We start from the raw sequence: 17,828 nt of genomic DNA, 5'->3' as shown, positions 1-17,828 counted from the left end.
ATAGGGGATGGGGCGGAGGAACACAGAAGGGAGGTACCGGATTCTGCGTAACCAAGAGGGGAGGTATTTGATTGGTGGTTTCGATTTCTCCTCGGGCTATAGCGGATGGAGCTGAGTAACAAAGCCGGGAGGTATTCGGTGGTTGCTTTCTCTCCCGGCCGTCCATTTCCCGGCATGTGACTCCCGTTTGTGTGGCTCCCTGGTCATGTGACTCCCGTTTGTGTGGCTCCCTGGTCATGGGATTCCCCGTTTGTGTGGCTCCCTGGTCATGGGACTCCCCGTTTGTGTGGCTCCCTGGTCATGGGACTCCCGTTTGTGTGGCTCCCTGGTCATGGGACTCCCCGTTTGTGTGGCTCCCTGGTCATGGGACTCCCCGTTTGTGTGGCTCCCTGGTCATGGGACTCCCCGTTTGTGTGGCTCCCTGGTCATGGGACTCCCCGTTTGTGTGGCTCCCTGGTCATGGGACTCCGTTTGTGTGGCTCCTGGTCATGGGACTCCCGTTTGTGTGGCTCCCTGGTCATGGGACTCCCCGTTTGTGTGGCTCCCTGGTCATGGGACTCCCCGTTTGTGTGGCTCCCTGGTCATGGGACTCCCCGTTTGTGTGGCTCCCTGGTCATGGGACTCCCGTTTGTGTGGCTCCCTGGTCATGGGACTCCCCGTTTGTGTGGCTCCCTGGTCATGGGACTCCCCATTTGTGTGGCTCCCTGGTCATGGGACTCCCCGGAGCCCGCAGGCCTTACAGTATCACCACTATTATTGGAGGCCTGGCCACCAAATCTGGATTTTCTCCGTAAATCCACATATTTGCAGTTTATAAAATGGTCAAATCTTGTCTTAGTTCGATCGGGCTACTTTAATAAAAATACCATAAGCTGGGTGGTTGAGACAGCAAACATTTGTATCTAAGACTATAGGCTGGGAAGTATAAGACCGTGGTGCTAGCAGATCCGGCGTCTGGTGGGTCCCTGTCCTGGTCCACAAATGACTGCCTTTTTGCTGTGTCTGCACATGGTGGAGAGCTAGACTGAGAAGAGACAGTATTAGAAACTGAACTGTTTGCCCCCGAATTTACATATTGAAGCCCTAACCCCTAGTATGGAAGAATATGACTGTATTTGGAGATTGGTCCTTTGAAGAGATGATTAAGTTAAGATGAGGCCATTAGGGTGGGCCTTAATCCAACCTGACTGGTGTCCTTATAAGAAAGGAAGATTAGGACACACAGAGAGACACTAGGGATGCATGTGCATGGGGAAATGACCATGTGAGGACACAGAGAAAAGGTGGGTGTCTGCAAACCAAGGAGAGAGGCCTCAGAAGAAACGTACCCTGCCTACAACTGAATCTTGGACATCTAGCCTCCAGAACTCTGAGAGATAAATTTCTGCTGTGTAAGCCATGCAGGCTGTGGTATTTCGTTATGGAAGCCCTAACAGACTAATACAGACAACAATAGACAATTGTTAATGAGCATTTGAACAAACAAAATAGGAGACATTTTTTGAGGCTAGAGTGTGAAACACAAATAGAATCGCCCAATGATCTCACAGTTTCTCCCTTACTTCAAGGGTATTTGGAGGGAAAGAGCATCTCCCATGAGCCCTCGGAGAAACTGGACCTGGTTTACTGCCATTACCCAGGCGCCCTGGTGGTGGACTACTGACCGTTCATCCCAGTTATCATCCGTTGTAGATCAATTACTGTCTATTAAATCTTTTTAGTGCCCACTTTGACTTTGAAATGGGTCCTGGTTAATATTATAAGCTATATGGTCATCTTTACAGGTATCATGCCTCTCTATAGGAAATTTCTTTCAGCTGGGATCAGAAAACCAAGCAACGGTTTCCCAGGATGATGTGCTGAAGGAGAAAAGGAGCCATGTGTCAGTGGCTCTGTGGCAAGCTCATACCAAAAACCCATGAGCAAGCAAACAAATCAAAAACAAGATATAGTGCATTATTATAGGCCTTTGAACCACACAATCAGCCTAGAAATCCTCCACGGTCCCCAAGTCTAAGTGCATGGGGTTGCATCCACACCTGACCTCTCTTCCTCCGCACTTCCTCAAAGGATTTCTAAAGGATTTTAGCTTTGTTAATTTCTCCAATTAAGCCTGCTTTTGTTGTTGTTGTTAATTTTCACCCAAGGATATTTTTTCCATTGATTTTTGGAGAGTGGAGGGGAGGGAAGGGAGGAAAGAGAGAGAAACATAGATGTGAGAAAGATACATTGATTGGTTACCTCCCCCATGTACCCCAACAGGGGCTAGGGGTCAAACCAGCAACCCAGGTACATACCCTTGACTGAAAATGGAACCCGCTACCCTACGCTCTTACCATTGAGCCACAATGACCAGGGCCCATTAAGCCAGCTTTTAAAAGGAATTCCCTTTCACTTGCTTCCACCTGCATAAGTAGGTGTGGGCCTAGGGAGGAAGTCCCACAGTGCAACGGACCTGCTTCCCTCCATTTCCTACCTCTGCACAGAGGGGAGGAATATATTTCCCCCTTTCCCAAGTAAATTTGCCTACAGGCAGAACTGGATATAAATAAAAATTTTTTAAAAACTATAAAGAGAGTAGATCTTAAATGTTCTCACCACCAAAAAAAAAATATTATAATTATGTGAGGTGATGGATGTGTTAATTGACTGTAGTGTGGCAATCATTTTGCAATATATCTATGCATCAATCATCATGTTGTGCACCTTCAACTCACACAATGTCATATGTGAATTACAATTCAATTAAGCTGGAATAATAAAAGAGCAGCCATAATGAGGAAGATGGCCAGCAAGCAACAGAAGCTCAAGGCAAAATAAAATATATGAAATAGCAGGAATTTAGGGAAGTAGCCTCCTAGATGCTATTTTTGTATGCAGCATTTCAGGTTAACACAGATTGAGTTAATGATGTTTTCCTATAGCTCCCAGGCAACTCAGAAATGGCAGGGCTCAGACTAGCAGAGAGGCACTTCCTGCAGATTTGGCAGCGATGAGGACACAGGCCCGGGGGATGTGCTCAGTCCCCCAGCTGTAGATATAGAGGGAAATAGTATTGTATCAGGGATTGTCTATTGCACCCCAGGCACATGGCAATTTTCACAGGTCCTCTCTTTGTCAGTTTCACCAGTTTGAATCAACTGCTCGATTTCAGTGGCTAACGGGCTTTTTTATTATAGTAACCCCAGAGGTTCAATGATGGGAAATGAGCTCTATTAGAGGAGGAGATCATTTAAGAATCCCGCATCCCATTTCACCCCTGGTGTTTATGTTTTCCATGGGAGAGATGAAAATGTGTAGGTTCAGGAAAAGGAAATTTCTGAAACCCTAATGGAAAAGTTTCAGATGTTTCCTGCTGCTTAACGTATTGTTAAAGACCAGAGAATCAGCTCAAACTGGAGTCCACTTTTTGGTTGACAGGTGATTGCAATTTGGAGATTTTATGTCCACTTTTTTCAAGTCAATAAAGATTGGTTGAGACATTTTGAAGTTCCAGCTTCACTTTTGTCTTTAGAAACATTCTTCTCAACATATGCCTTTTATGGAATTATTTAATTACTTTCTCAACATGATTTAATTATTCAAAAACCTGACTCATGAATGCTTCATGAGGTTCAGCAAGTGGTATGTGTGTGTGTCTGTGTATCTCTCTGTATATTTTCATGTGTGCACTTTGGACAACTCCCTGTAAGTTTTCTAGGTAATTGTCTGCATTGGGGTCATAGTGTTTGGACTGTAAGCTCCAACAGGGCTACTCCTGGGTCTGTTAATATTAAATTCTATTATTGTGTAAACTTGAAACATAAACAGATAGAGATGGTGAAAGGAGAGCAACTTTCCCAAAAAGGGAAATGAAAATATTTGGTTCTTCCTATCATATTATAATTCCTATTATTAATTCATACTGTCATATTTTGATATTATATTCAAATATTATGTTATTTGTATTATGAATTTTTTCACAATGAAAAACATTCAAGATAGATGGTATGAAGGCATTCAGGCTGACCTGACCCATAAAATCAGAAGCCATAAATGTTTAGTACCCCTATCAAGCCTTTAGCCTCCAGACAGCATCTATTCTATTTCAAATGCATTATCTATTGTGCTCTTACTGATATTTTTTTTTATTGTGGCAATAAATAAATAAAAAATATACCATATTAGCTACTTTTAAAACATCTCACCTGAAGACATGTTTATTGATTTTAGCGAGAGAGGAAAGGGGAGGGAGGGTGAGGAAAAAACATCCATGTGAGAAAGAGACATCAATCGGTTACCTTCTGTACACACCCCGACCAGGGATCACACCCACAACCTAGGTATGTGCCCTGACCAGGAATCAAACCTGCAACCTTTTGGTATATGGGACGACGTTCCAACCATCTGAGCCACTTGGCCAGGGCAACCATATTAATCATTTTTAAGTATACAGATAAGTAGTATAAAATATATTTCACTTTGTTGTGCAATGGATCTCCAGAATGTTTTATACTGGGAGAAAGAAACCAGTGGAGAAGGAAATAATGGAAATGGAAGACAATGGAAATGGGAGAAAATTAAGGAAACACGATCCCAAAGTGAAAAGCTAGATAGGCTCAAAAGTGCAGGGGAAGACGTTAGCACTGGGCGAGCAGAGGTAAGAACAGGTGTTCCAAGCCCCTGTCTCCCTTATGTAAGTGGAGTCGTTCCTTCTTGCACTTTACAGCAAGTCTCAGCAAAGGTGGACTAGAGATTAGTATTTTTCTTCATTATGAAAACAAGAGAAATATAAATCCTATGACCTAAATTTCCTGTCCTCTCTCAGCCAGTTAAAATCCAAATAAATATTTTGTAAAAAAATCACCTTTTTTAGTTTGAATGATGGAAAAACAATAGTGGGATTCTCCTAGGTATTGCTCCTTAGGATTTCCCAGCAAAACAGGAATCCCAGATTCACTGATGACAAGACTGCTAAGCAGCCATGTCACCAACATTATCTACCCAAACGGCCTGACACTGGAAATAACCTTACTTTTAAGTGCAAATATGCAAATATAACTCCATAGTTCATTTAGCTCTCTCTCCTTCCCCCATAAATTTGGCAGTCTTTATGAAAGAGAAAATTTGCCATAAAACACACAGGATATTTGTTTCCTTAACACTGAAGTTTGTTAAGTCATTTAGTCAATGATACAAAAATACCAATGTCCATTCCTGAACAGAAACCAGGGAAATTGTTAAAAGTTGTTAGAGCGATTTCATTTAGAAACCCTTCTATCCATTATACAGTTATGTCATGTTTGTTGCTAGAGAAAACTAGAAAAGAATTGCTATAATTATAAATAGGACTTAAGCATGACCATTTTTATGAGTTTCAAGGGACTATTTTCTTGAGCAAAGAGTATGAGAAGGTAATAGAAAAATACAGTATTTATTATTTATGCTTAATAGTTACTGTTAAAATTCTTGATGATAATGTACTTTGTGTAAAACTCTGAGATGTATAACATTTATTGCTTACCAACTGCATTTTTTTTTTAGAATAGTATCACTAAGATGGGTTATGGTGACGGGGGAGTGAGAAGAGAGTTGACATTGATTGGGTACCCACTGCGGTCTGGGACTCTAGCCTACCAAATTTCGTTTCTCTCCAAACCCATCAAATAGCTATTTCCTTAGCTAGTCAATACATCTACAGTTCTTAATTTAGGGAGGGAGAACCCCAGGTATGCGGTCCAGATCCGACACAGACTCTTTTTCCAAGTTTCCTAGTAGGGCCTCCCTTCAACTCGGGAAGACGGAGTGAACTTGACTGCTCAAACTCCCATTATTCTTCATTCTCTGAACTCATCAGGTACTTTCTAGTGCATAACTTGCCAAGTGACAAGACACACTATTTGGAAACGAATTCGATGTCCTTTACTCAAGAGAAAACCATCTGTGGGCCGGGGGAGCGGGGTGCTTCACCAGCAGTGGAGCCCTCTTCCCCACGGATCTGGGGCAAGAGTGAGTTTTACAGAGCGTGAGGGAGGCAACGTGGGAACAGGGCATGACTGACTAGGAGGCTGGGGACTTCCCGGTCAGGTTTGCCCGTCCTGTTTTCTAGGCTAAAGTGAACAGCTGAAGCTGAGTTGTGGGATTGTGACTGACAGGTGTTTCCCAAAAGTGCAGGCTGACTTGGGTTTAGATTTGTGACGTGGGCCGTGCCACTGGGGTGGCTTCCATTTTGTGGGTCCCGAATACAAATCAACTTTATCAGACTGCTTTGTTACTAAGCACTGTGCCCTACCTGGACTGCTTTTTTACTCTCCTTTTAATGCTCTATTTTTACCTTATCTTTGAAGCTCTCTGCCAATCTATTCTCTCATCAGGCCTTCCCCAACACTCCCCAAATTCCTTGGTTGCCTGGTGTGCTGACCTCTAAGGCTCTTACAAAACCAGTAACAAATCCATCCTATATCTTATCAACTGATGACACACTCTGGAGTCCTGCTGGGTCAACAGATAAGATACCAGTCCTTCTATCAAGACCTGAAGTTCTGGGACTAGAAAATATCAGTATGAATAGAAGACCTTCAAAGCTGCTAAGCCAAGTTAAGTACCAGTGTATATACATTCTATTTATTAAAGCAAAGAGGATAGTATTACTCCTGGATCTTGTATAAAAAAGCCAATGAAGATGAAATTGAGGAGTGAATTTTCATGCTATGAAATCTAAAGCTGACATTTTCCTTCTCTGGTATACCAGATTAGGACTCTCCCGTAAGAACACAAAACTCTGGTTTCCACTGTCGCATTCATTAAGCGAGGAGGCCATTAGCCTGAGGAGGCTCTAACGCAGGGGTTCTCAACCTTCCTAATGCCGCGACCCTTTAATACAGTTCCTCATGTTGTGGTGACCCCCAACCATAAAATTATTTTCGTTGCCACTTCATAACTGTAATTTTGCTACTGTTATGAATCGCCATCAGAAATATGTGTTTTCTGATGGTTTTAGGCGACCCCTGTGAAAGGGTCGTTCGACCCCCCAAAGGGGTCGCGACCCACAGATTGAGAACCGCTGCTCTAATGCCTTGGCAGCCTAAGTAAGTAAACCAAAACCTAAGCTTGTAAATGCCTCAAGATTATGAAATCTAAACGCTAGCACAACTCATCACAAATGGCCAACTAGGCTTTAAACCGTGGCCAATCAATCATTTCCTTGGTTGGCTTCTGCATTTTCAATTTTTTTTTTTTTTATCCTCACCCAAGGACACGTTCTCATTCTTTGTTCAGATAGAGTCGACGTGAAAAGGACACATTGAGTGGTTGCCACCCGCACGACCCAACCAGGGCCGGGGTCAAACTGCAACCCAGATACATGCCCCTAGTGGGCACCGAACCCTGGTCTCTCCGGACTGCAGGCCGATGCTCTAACCGCTGAGCCAAACTGGCCAGGGTGGCTTCTGCATTTTTTTCTGTAAAAGTCTCCCAGCTCTCGTCAGTGGCATGCTCCCAACCACTTCTGGTTTGATACCACCCAAATTGGAATTTGTTTATATTCAAATAAACTCTTAAAAATTTAAAATATGCCTCAGTTTATCTTTTAACTTCCCTCTATGTAAACTATGAATTGAATGAATGTGAGGGAGAAACTTGGTGAATGCTACTTTGGGTAGACATTGGGATTGTCTATTGGGGATAGGTCTTCTCTGTACTGTGAAATATCTTATTGCAAAATACACTCCCATTTGTCTCCTCAACTTGACTGTTCTTTCTCAAGGCAGTGGCCTCTTCTTCAACATCTTTGCGTAGCTAATGCCTACTGCAGGAATCACTCAATATGTATTTCAGGTTGTTGACCATGATTGCTTTGATATATTCCCTCTAGGTAAGGGTTTATACATTCTCATCTGTGAAGTCACCTTCCCTCAAGATCTAAAAAGGTTCTGGAACATTAACCAGCATCCATCTAGAGGTAAGTAACTGGATTCTCAAAGATGTGTGTGTATATATGTACTTCTGGTACATTTTAAACGGGCATCAGATTATATCCCCGCATACCCTTTTCATCTAAATGTGAAAAAAGAGGGGGTGTTGTAATAAATCATAAATTCTTAACTGAGTAGGTCATGGTGGGTAGTCACACCTAACCCAAACATATAACTCCTTTAGTGAAAGGTTTTTAAGCAAGCCCTGTCTTGTGTATTGAGGTTAACACATCTTTGAGAGGCCAGACGTAATACTCCTCTTAACCACCCTTAAGCACATGATCTTGTTAATTATCCCCACCTTACTTTCTTCAGGTTTCCTTATATTCCTCCTTAATTTCAAATGCATAAAAGAAGCTGCAAAACTGTCCTTCTCCAGAGCATTTGAGATCTCGCTCCCTGGCATAGGTTGTCATTTTGGCTCAAATAAACCCTTATACAAGTTCTCCACAGGTTTGGATGTTTCTTACGTCAACATAAATAAAGACTGTATGTCTGAGATGGTTTGTAAAAGTCAAATTTCCATGCATAATGACATACATAGAAAACTGCCTTTAAAAATGCATTTCATGCCCTGGCTGGTATGTCTCAGTTTGTTGGACCGTCACCCCATAAAATGAAAGGTTGCCTGTTTGATTCCCAGTCAGAACACATACCTAGGTTGTAGCTTCAGTCCCACATTGAGCCACCTACGGGAGGCTGTGGGTCCATGTTTCTCTCTCACATTGATGTTTCTCTCTCCCTTCCTTTCTCTAAAGTCAATAAACATTTTTTTTTAAAGGCATTTAACTGGAAAGTCATTCTAAGTGAATATTCAAAAGTGGCCATGAACATTAAGAAAAAAAGTGATTTTGGAATAGTAAAACTGATTTCACTATCATTTCCAAAAACTTGGAAAATAAAACTGCACACTTTGCAAACTTGATCATAAAAATGCAGTCAGCTCATTCTTCTTATGTCCTGTAACTTCTGATCAAAAGTCAATGCCCGTGTGATCAACAGATCTATTTGTTTGCCTCAGTCACAGATTAAGCTATTCATAAAATTTAATGTACTCCCATGGATACACTGGCTAATTTTTTAAAAGCATGGATTTGAGGACTTTGCTGCTTGTGTTTATTCATGAACATTATCCTAAACCGAAAGATGTTTTGTGTTCCTTTACTCCCCTCTGCTGGTAAATTCTAAGATAGCTCTTTTTTTTTTTTTTTTTTAAGTCAATTGTGTTTTTAAGACTATATGAGAAAAACATGTTGAAAATCACGAAAACTTTATTCAGTCTTTTCCTCCAATGTAATTCTTTCAGTTTGAAATACTAAACATTGTTTTCTAGAACAAATCCTTGGTCTACATAATTTGTTTCTGGTGTCCAGCTATTTCTTGCACAAACTGAAGCATGGTCAAAAGAATGGAGCCACAAGAAATAGAGTATTTGACCATAAAAACTGAACTCGCTAACTATCTGAAATACTACCGCACCATATCTTGTTTATATCAATCCATTTACATCACAAAGCATTCTCATGTGCTTATGTCTCATTTATTTCTCACAGCAATATCATGATATAGGTGTGCACATTCTAAAACATACAACTAATTTTTTCTTAAAAAGAGCATTCAGCCTCCATTAAATTCTGAAATAGACTCACTAACTTAGCACCTCCAACTGCTGTGTCTTTTGCCATTTTCTCTATAAACCCCTCTGTGCCCCAGGTGACCCGTGTCTAATGCTATCCCGGTCTCCCTTCAGAAAACAAAGTACCTGAAACAATTATTCACAGCGTCTTCTTTCTCAGGATAATTAACATTTTAAAAGAAAATCAGAACGAAAGCCAAAGCAATCAGCCCCTAACAGGAAACTAGAGATTGGCAAGAGAGACATTTTTAGACAGAAAGGTTTTCCGTTACCATTCAAAAAAAAAGTGGTGGCTTTTGAATCAAGGCTCCTTTCAAGGTCACCGGTGTCGCCCACAGGAAAGGTGTTGCAATTACCGTTGGGTAATTTAGAGTGAGTGTGGATTTCTCAGGCAGGCGGATCCAGATTGGAATCTCAGTCCTGCCATTTACTAATTTAGGATCTTGTACAGTTATCTTAACCGTTTTAAGTCTCGGTTTTCTCATCTGTAAAACAGGGATGACACCCACTTCCTACGGCTGCTGTGGGGGTTAATGCCAGGCATGTTGTCTACAATCAATGCTAGTTCCCTCTGCCTCTTCCCTCGATAGAGCTGCTCAGATGGCAGAGCAATTTACGTTTTGCAGAAGGTTAGACAGTAACACCACTAGTAGTTTTAGTTACGAGATTGTACAAGTTATTTCCTAGGTAATTTTTCATAGGGAGTATTTCCCAGAAGTAGTGCCATATCAGGTCCCACAGCTGCTTCATTCAGAATTCCTGTAGGCATCAAGGACCCTCTTCTGGATGTGAGATATCCACATAGCTTCATGTTTCTCTCTACTCTTTTCACTGGCTTCGAAGCCACTATCTTTAGTTAGCGACCACTGCTACTTGGTGTGGTGCAGAAGAATAGAATCTGTGTAGAGGAATGGAATCTGTGTAAGGCTGCCCCTGCGACATAGTCCATGGAAGGACAGGTCATGTATTCGAATCAGACAACATCATAGACACAGGGAGTCAGTTGCCCAAAATCTTTGAGAAACCATTAAAATTCAGTTATCTATCAGACTGGTCTCGTATGTGTGAAGATGGCTCACTAGCTAGTTCTATTATCAGCCTATTGTCTCTCCTTTTGTCTTCAGGGAAGGTTCCAAAGCAATAACAGCTCCCCAGCACATTGAGTTCCATGGAGACAGAATTCTACAAACACAGAGAACTGATGAATTTAAGATTGCTGGCAGAAGTTAAGTGAATCCACCTGTCTTTTAATTTTGCCCATAAAAATGCACTGAGGTGCCCTGGCCGGTTTGGCTCAGCGGTTAGAGTGTCAGCCTGCGGTCCAGAGAGACCCGGGTTTGGTTCCCGCTAAGGGCGCGTACCTCAGTTGCAGTTTGTCCCTGGCCCTGGTTGGTCGTGCGGGTGGCAGCCACTCAATGTGTCCTTTTCACATTGATGTTTCTCTCTTCCTCTCTCTCCTTCCCACTCTATCTGAACAAAAAATGGGAAAAAACTGTCCTCGGGTGAGGATAAAAAAAAAAAAATGTGCTGAGGTAGTTGATTTTTCTCATCCCCAATATAAATTCTCATCAGAAGTCAAGGCATTGGTATTTTAATGTTCCATATGTTCTAAGGATTATAGTGATGTAGCTTATTGCCATGACCTTTTCAATATTCTATAATTTGCTTGTCTGAGCCTGGAACTCTCTTTGTTTACAGCATCACTGAGGTCCTCAGAAGGCACACAGAATAAATAAACACACTGAACTTTTCAAGGGAAACTTGCAAAGGGGTGGGTGGAAGATCCCTATACCAGCATGTCAAACTAGCAAGGAAACGGGATGCTGTCCTTTCCCCTATAGTAAGTGTTTGGACGTGAAATTCAGGAGATAATAACTTAGTTCTGAGGAGCAGGAAGAAGGGATGACATTAGAAAGATCCTAGAACAGAATTCTACACGCACGGTATGGCGTACAGGTAAAGCCTTTCTCCCACCTTTCAGCATTTTATCCAACTGTAAGAATTCCCTGAGGGCTGAGACTTTTGACTTTGAACCAGTTACAAGTACCTCTAACAATATTAATAACAGCATTTTGAAATCTTCAATGTTCTGGGCAAAATGCTCAAAATTCGTTATTCTCATAACTCTTTGAGGTGGGTACTTTAGTCATTTCCATTTTACAGATGAGGTATTAAGTTAGATAACTTCCCATAATTAAGTTCTAGTGCTAGGATTCAAACCCTGGTCATCTGACTTCATTCCCTCTGGGGTACATAAACATTAACCACTCAGATTTTCTGCTGCAAGGAGCATAGCTGACTGACAGCATCAGATGCTGGCCCTCTGGATCCGCCAAGGCATTTGCACCATGGCTGCTCCCAGCCAATGACTGAGGGTTACTAGTACTGGCCCTTCCTTTGGGACACAAGACTCTTCCAACATGTGATTTTAAGTGAGGAACTGCCCATCAGCCTGCCCAGAAATTCTTAGAACTGTGCTGTAATTGGGGTTCTTCCTATCTAAGCCTCCTTCCTTCCTTTCTTCTCCCTGTTCACAGGGGTCAGACCTGCTTCATGATCTAAAGATTCTCTCTTCCTACTCTTGCTTTCTCCCATTTATCCTTCACAAACACTTCCCCCAATAAATCTTTTGCACATCTAATCATGTCTGGGTGTCTGCTCCTTGGAGAACCCAAACAACACACTACCCCTGCCTTATTCTAGAGAGTGGCATAAACCTCTCTATCCTTGTCTGCTTACTTGAAGGGTCAAGCAAGAACCGCCAGTGACATTTTAGTCTGATGGACCGTCCATCTTTGAAAGGCCTTCAATGAGTTCAAACTATTACTTTCCTCATACCCACTCGATTTTCTGCTTCTTTAAATTATATATATATATATATATATATATATATATATATATATATTCTACAACTGTCTCCAAATTTCTTAGATCAGAGGGACCACAGAAATATTTGACTAAATGTTGGAGACAGTATGAGTGCAGAGATAGGAAAGCCCACCAAGTATGAGAAGAGCAGCCCTGAAAGGTGTTCTCAATGAGTTTACCTAAACATGGTGCAGCGAGTACCAAAGCTTTATTTCTCAAACACCAACCAAGTACTCTGAAATAATGAGACCAAACAATAACTCAGCAAACACTAGGACATGCTGCCTAATTCTCTCTTACTGGTAAGTCCCAATGCACAATGGTGCATTAAAGGCCCCTAGAGCACATGTAGCAAAAACAAACAAACAAAAAACTGCTTTAAATCCCCACATTTATTTGATTAGCTATCTATCTGCTTTTTTTTTTTATCCTCATCGGAGGACATTTTTCCATTTTTTACTCAGAGTGGGAAGGAGAGAGAGAAAGAGAGAGAAACATTAATGTGAAGGGACACATTGAGTGGTTGCCACCCACACGACCCAACCAGGGCGGGGGACAAACTGCAGCCAAGGTACGTGCCCTTAGCGGGAACCGAACCCGGGTCTCTGTGGACCGCAGGCCAACGCTCTAACCGCTGAGCCAAACCGGCCAGGGCATCTATCTGCTTTTTAACACTCCACAGAACTAGGGATCTGGAGTCTGTGAACATAGCCATGTTGGTATGCTTTCCTGCTTCCTCTTCCCAAATATAGAGCCTTAGTCTTCATTCTCAAGGTGTTGTTTACCTACTGTATAAAAGTGTTAGCTGAAAGCTTTTCTTGCTAATAGAAATCATCCATCCATCCATCCATCCATCCATCCATCCATCCATCCATCCATCCAAAAAGCATTCAATGAGAACTTAATTCAAAGTTCTGGGCTACACTTCGTGGGAAGTAAACATGACCCTGGCTTCAGCCTTTTCAGGGACCTTAGACCCACAGAAAGAAAGCTGGGGCGTACAAATAGATCACTCCACAGGAGCCCTGAAATCATTACATCCCCGAAAATAGAGAACACCCTGAAGGGATCGCCGCCAGCGTCTGGGAAAGGAAAAGCAGCGGGGGTGGGGGGACAAGAGCCAGATGCGTGCAGTGCTGTTTGTCAACAAGATAACCAAGACTTCAGCAACGTGCGATCCAGGGGCCGGGTTCCTCCCGTCTCCAAATTGCAAAGCCCAGGAGGACGCTCCTGCAGCTGCCGCCTCCCGCGGACTTCGCCTTCCTCCAGCACTCTATTCTCTCAGGACAGGTTTTCTTTGCTATATTTAACTACCTGTGCGCCAAGATTTGAGTGTCAACATCAGTCCTTCAAATAGGGACCAGTTTCTGTACCCGGAATTTCCACTAAAGGCTTTGGGTTAAGGTTACCAAAATCAGCGTTTATGAATCCTCGCTCAACTTGTCCCAACTCAGTGTCCGTAGAAGCGGTTTTTCCTAGGGAGGGCCTTCGGCTTCGACCAAGTTTCGAACAACGGAGAATGAGGTGTCTATCATATTTCCCCGAATATATTGTCTCAGGCGCAGGCCAAATGTATTAAAGTATTCTTTATATGTTTTCTCTAAAAATATGGCTGTGAAGGAGCAAGTGGAACTTATATTTCTTTTCATGCTCTTTCATTTTTTCCCCCACCACACGTTTCGTGATCTCGTCTCCGCCCGCACCTCTCTAGACAGGCAGCATCTGGCCACCCTCCGAGGTCCTAATTTTGAAAAAAGGAGCGGGCCAATCAGAGTGCGGAGCGCTGTTTGGCGCTGCCATTTGAGTCTGTTACAAGTGAGTGCGGGACAGCTACGGTGGTTCCAGGTGTCCGCAGAGGAGGTGGGGGCGGAGGCATGAGGAGAGATTTTGGGCTTCAGTGAGCTCACCAGGATGTGCAAGCTGAGGGCCACAGGCAGGCTGTTGGGGGAAGGAAGGAGCAGGCTGTGAGACGGGGTGACGGTGGTGACCAGCCCGGGCGGGGACCGGGACTGGAAGAGGCGCCTGAGTAGCCGGCTGGCCGGGCGGCCGGGCGGGGTGGGGCGGGGCGGGGCGGGGCGGGGACCGGGACGCGCACTCAACTGACCCTGCCTGGGCAGGAGGGGCGAGAAGCGTCGTCTTTACAGTTCGGAGAGAGACGAGGGCAGTCGGGTTTAGAGGAAAGGGGGTCTTGGGAAGTGGCCGGAGGTGGTGAGAAGCTGGTAATGGGCGTTGGTGCCAGGAACGAAAGGATCGGGAGAAAGAAGGGAGGGCTGTGTAAGTAGCTGAAAGGGTCGTGCGACAAGAAAGAAGGTCAGAGTAAGTGAAGGAAAGGTGAGGGGTGGCTAGATCAAAGGGTTAAGAGAGGACGGTTGGTGGAAGTGGATAGCGGAACAAGGAAAGAGCCGTGGAAGTGGCTGGGGTCCGGAGCCGGAAGTCTGCCAGACGTGGCCGGAAGGCAGCGGGACAGAACGCAAACCTGTTGGGAAATTGGAAGACTTGGTGGCGGGTGAATTTCAGGACTCGGATGCGGCCTCGGCGAGTAGGGGACGTACCCGAGATGTGGGATCAGAGGCTGGTGAGGTTGGCCTTGTTGCAGCAGCTTCGGGCTGTCTACGGCATTAAGGTTAAAGGTGGCCGTGGGCAGTGCGATCGCAGGAGACACGAAGCAGCAGCCACGGAAATAGTGGTAAGTTCCGGGGACGATTTAGGTTGAGGGGGAAGAAAGCACACCCTGTACTATCACTGCCCGGTCATGCTAAAGTGTTTTTGCTGTGTGGATCCAAAGACAATGTGGTTAAGTTTGTCTCATTAAATCCAAAAGGCCAATTGCAGAAATTTAAAGAGTGACATTTTTAATTCTTTGCAGAGATTTTTGGTCATTGAGAGAAAATAGCAGCACTTTTCATTTCTCAGCAGCTTGATATTTTGAGCTAGATAATGGGTGTGTGTGTGTGTGTGTGGCATATGGCTGTTCTGTGCATTGTAGGATGTTTAGCAACATCTCTGACTTCTACCCACAAGATGCCAGTAGCATCTCCCAGTTGTGACAATTAAAAATATTTCAAGACATTGCTAGTTTATTGTATTTTGAACAAATAGCACATGGGAAAGGAGACAAACACTACACCATTGTTGTAGAGTAAGATTTGAAGGACAAGAGAGACCAGTACATTTTCTAAATGAATCAGTACATGAGGAGATGTGACAGAACATTAGAATAGGCTTCAGATGGTACCTCTATATTCACCAATTTGGGGTTGGGGGCAAGCTTGCAGCTTGATTATATCATATTTTGAGACAAAGCTATGTTTTTTAAAATGAGTAAGATGAGAAGCCAGAGTAGCATGAGTTAAAAGCTGTTGATGATTTTTGGGTGGTCAAGGTAAGGGAATTTTAAATGAGATTTTATATCTCTACTGCATCATCAAGAATTTCATTGTGAAAAATAAAGTAAATGGAACATAAAATATTTTATTTTAAATTTATTTGCCTAATTATGGTGTTTTTCCAAGAGCTGAAAACTGATAAAACTAAATTTTGTACCTCCTAATAGTTTATAATTTCTGAAAGATAAGAAGTACTTGAAGAAAACTAACAAAAATACTTGTGCCCTGACTGGGAGTTGGTTGGAGCATCGTCCTGTACACCAAAAGGTTTTGGGTTTGAGTTTGGTCAGGGCACATACCTAGCTTGTGTGTTTAATCCCAGGTTAGGGTGCATACAGGAGGCATACAGTTCCTCTCTCACATCAGTGTTTCTCTCTCCCTCTTTCTCTCTCTAAAATCAGTAAAACATGTCCTCCAGTGAGGATTTAAAAAAAAAAATGATGAGCCCTGGCCAGTTTGGCTCAGCGGTTAGAGCGTCGGCCTGCGGTCCGGAGAGACCCGGGTTCTGTTCCCGCTAAGGGCACGTACCTCAGTTGCAGTTTGTCCCCGGCCCTGGTTGGTCGTGCGGGTGGCGGCCACTCGATGTGTCCCTTCACGTCGATGTTTCTCTCTCTCTCTCCCTTCCTCTCTCTCCCTCCCTCTCTATCTGTACAAAAAATGGAAAAATATCCTCGGGTGAGGATTAAAAAAAAAAAAAAATGATGATTTGTATACCTCTTATAAATTCTGCAGAAATTGTTTTTGTTGTTTGCAGCTTAATGGCAACATATCTGTTCATATTTTAAAGCTATAGTGGTTCCTTCTGGTTGTATAACTAGCTTTCCAAGATCCCAAATATAGTTGGTTTTGTAAGAATGTGAAAGAATCTGTACACAGGTTTTTTCTTTACCTCTTAAGAAAAACTGACATTGTCTTTAGATTCAGATAGATCGGAGTTTGAATCCTGCTCTATCACTATGAGGTGTGTAACCTTGAACTGCTTGTTCAATTTTCCTCATCTTTAGTTTTCCTACTCTGTAAAGTGGGAATGATGGTATCTCTCCTTGGGTTGTCTATAAACATGTTAAGATATGTCAGTAGGACTAGCCCAATGCCTGTCACTTGCCATTTGAACTAATAGTTGTTACTATATAAATGGTCTGCATCCTGATTTTCATGCTACAAACACCAATAAAATATTCTAATAAAGAAATACAAGATTGTAGTGTTATATGAATGGGATCTAACAAGACAGGTGATTATTTGAAACTAGATTTCTTTAGTTCTTTGGTGTCAAGAAAATTCTGATTTATCCAAACAAGGGGGTGCGTATGTTAATTTTATTTTAAGTAGCTCTCCTTGAAGTGTTGATCATAACAGCAGCAAATTTTCTTCTTTGTCAGGCACTGATATAAATGTTTTACATCATTTAATTATTTATACAACTATGACTTGGAACCTATGTGAGAATACTGAGTCATAAAGAATGTTAATTTGGTCAAGGTCACCTGATAAGTGGAAGAGCCAGGATTCAAAATCTGGCAGTTCTGCCTCTAGGAACTTGCTCTCTTAAAGCGCTGCACTGCATTGTCTTTTCTATATTTCTCAATTAAATGGAGCTGCATGCTTGAAAAAGGACTAGGGAGATTTTGTTAGTCTTTTGAATCATGAACAATACTGGATGGTTTCTTATTGTAAATATAAGGTTAAATAAGATGCTCTTAAAGCATAAGTGTTTCGCCCTGGCCGGTTTGGCTCAGCGGTTAGAGTGTTGACCTGCAGGCCAGAGAGGCCCCGGTTCATTTCCCGCTAAGGGCACAAACCACGGTTACCGTTTGTCCACAGTTGTAGTTTGTCCCCAGCCCTGGTTGGGTCGTGTGGGAGGCAGCCACTCATTGTGTCCCTTTTATGTCAGTGTTTCTTTCTTTCTCTCTCTCTCTCTTCCTCCCACTCTGAACCAAACATGGAAAATTGTCCTCGGGTGAGGATAAAAAAAAAATAAGTGCT

The 17,828-nt window shown here is 42.9% G+C and overlaps 1 protein-coding gene across 1 annotated transcript in view; it reads left to right on the top strand.

The window, feature by feature from the left end:
* Positions 1-14,822: 14,822 nt before the first annotated feature.
* LOC118638449 (rho GTPase-activating protein 11A-like) overlaps positions 14,823-17,828 on the top strand; it is a 34,065-nt gene continuing 31,059 nt past the window's right edge. Inside the window, exon 1 of the mRNA XM_036274338.1 lies at positions 14,823-15,142. Coding sequence (XP_036130231.1) covers positions 14,981-15,142 — 162 coding nt within the window. The 5' untranslated portion in view covers positions 14,823-14,980. The remainder of the gene's footprint in view (positions 15,143-17,828) is intronic.

This window comes from Molossus molossus, unplaced genomic scaffold (genome assembly GCF_014108415.1).
Source record: "Molossus molossus isolate mMolMol1 unplaced genomic scaffold, mMolMol1.p scaffold_m16_p_1, whole genome shotgun sequence".
Classification (NCBI taxonomy): domain Eukaryota; kingdom Metazoa; phylum Chordata; class Mammalia; order Chiroptera; family Molossidae; genus Molossus; species Molossus molossus.
This window is presented reverse-complemented; position numbering and strand designations above follow the sequence as displayed.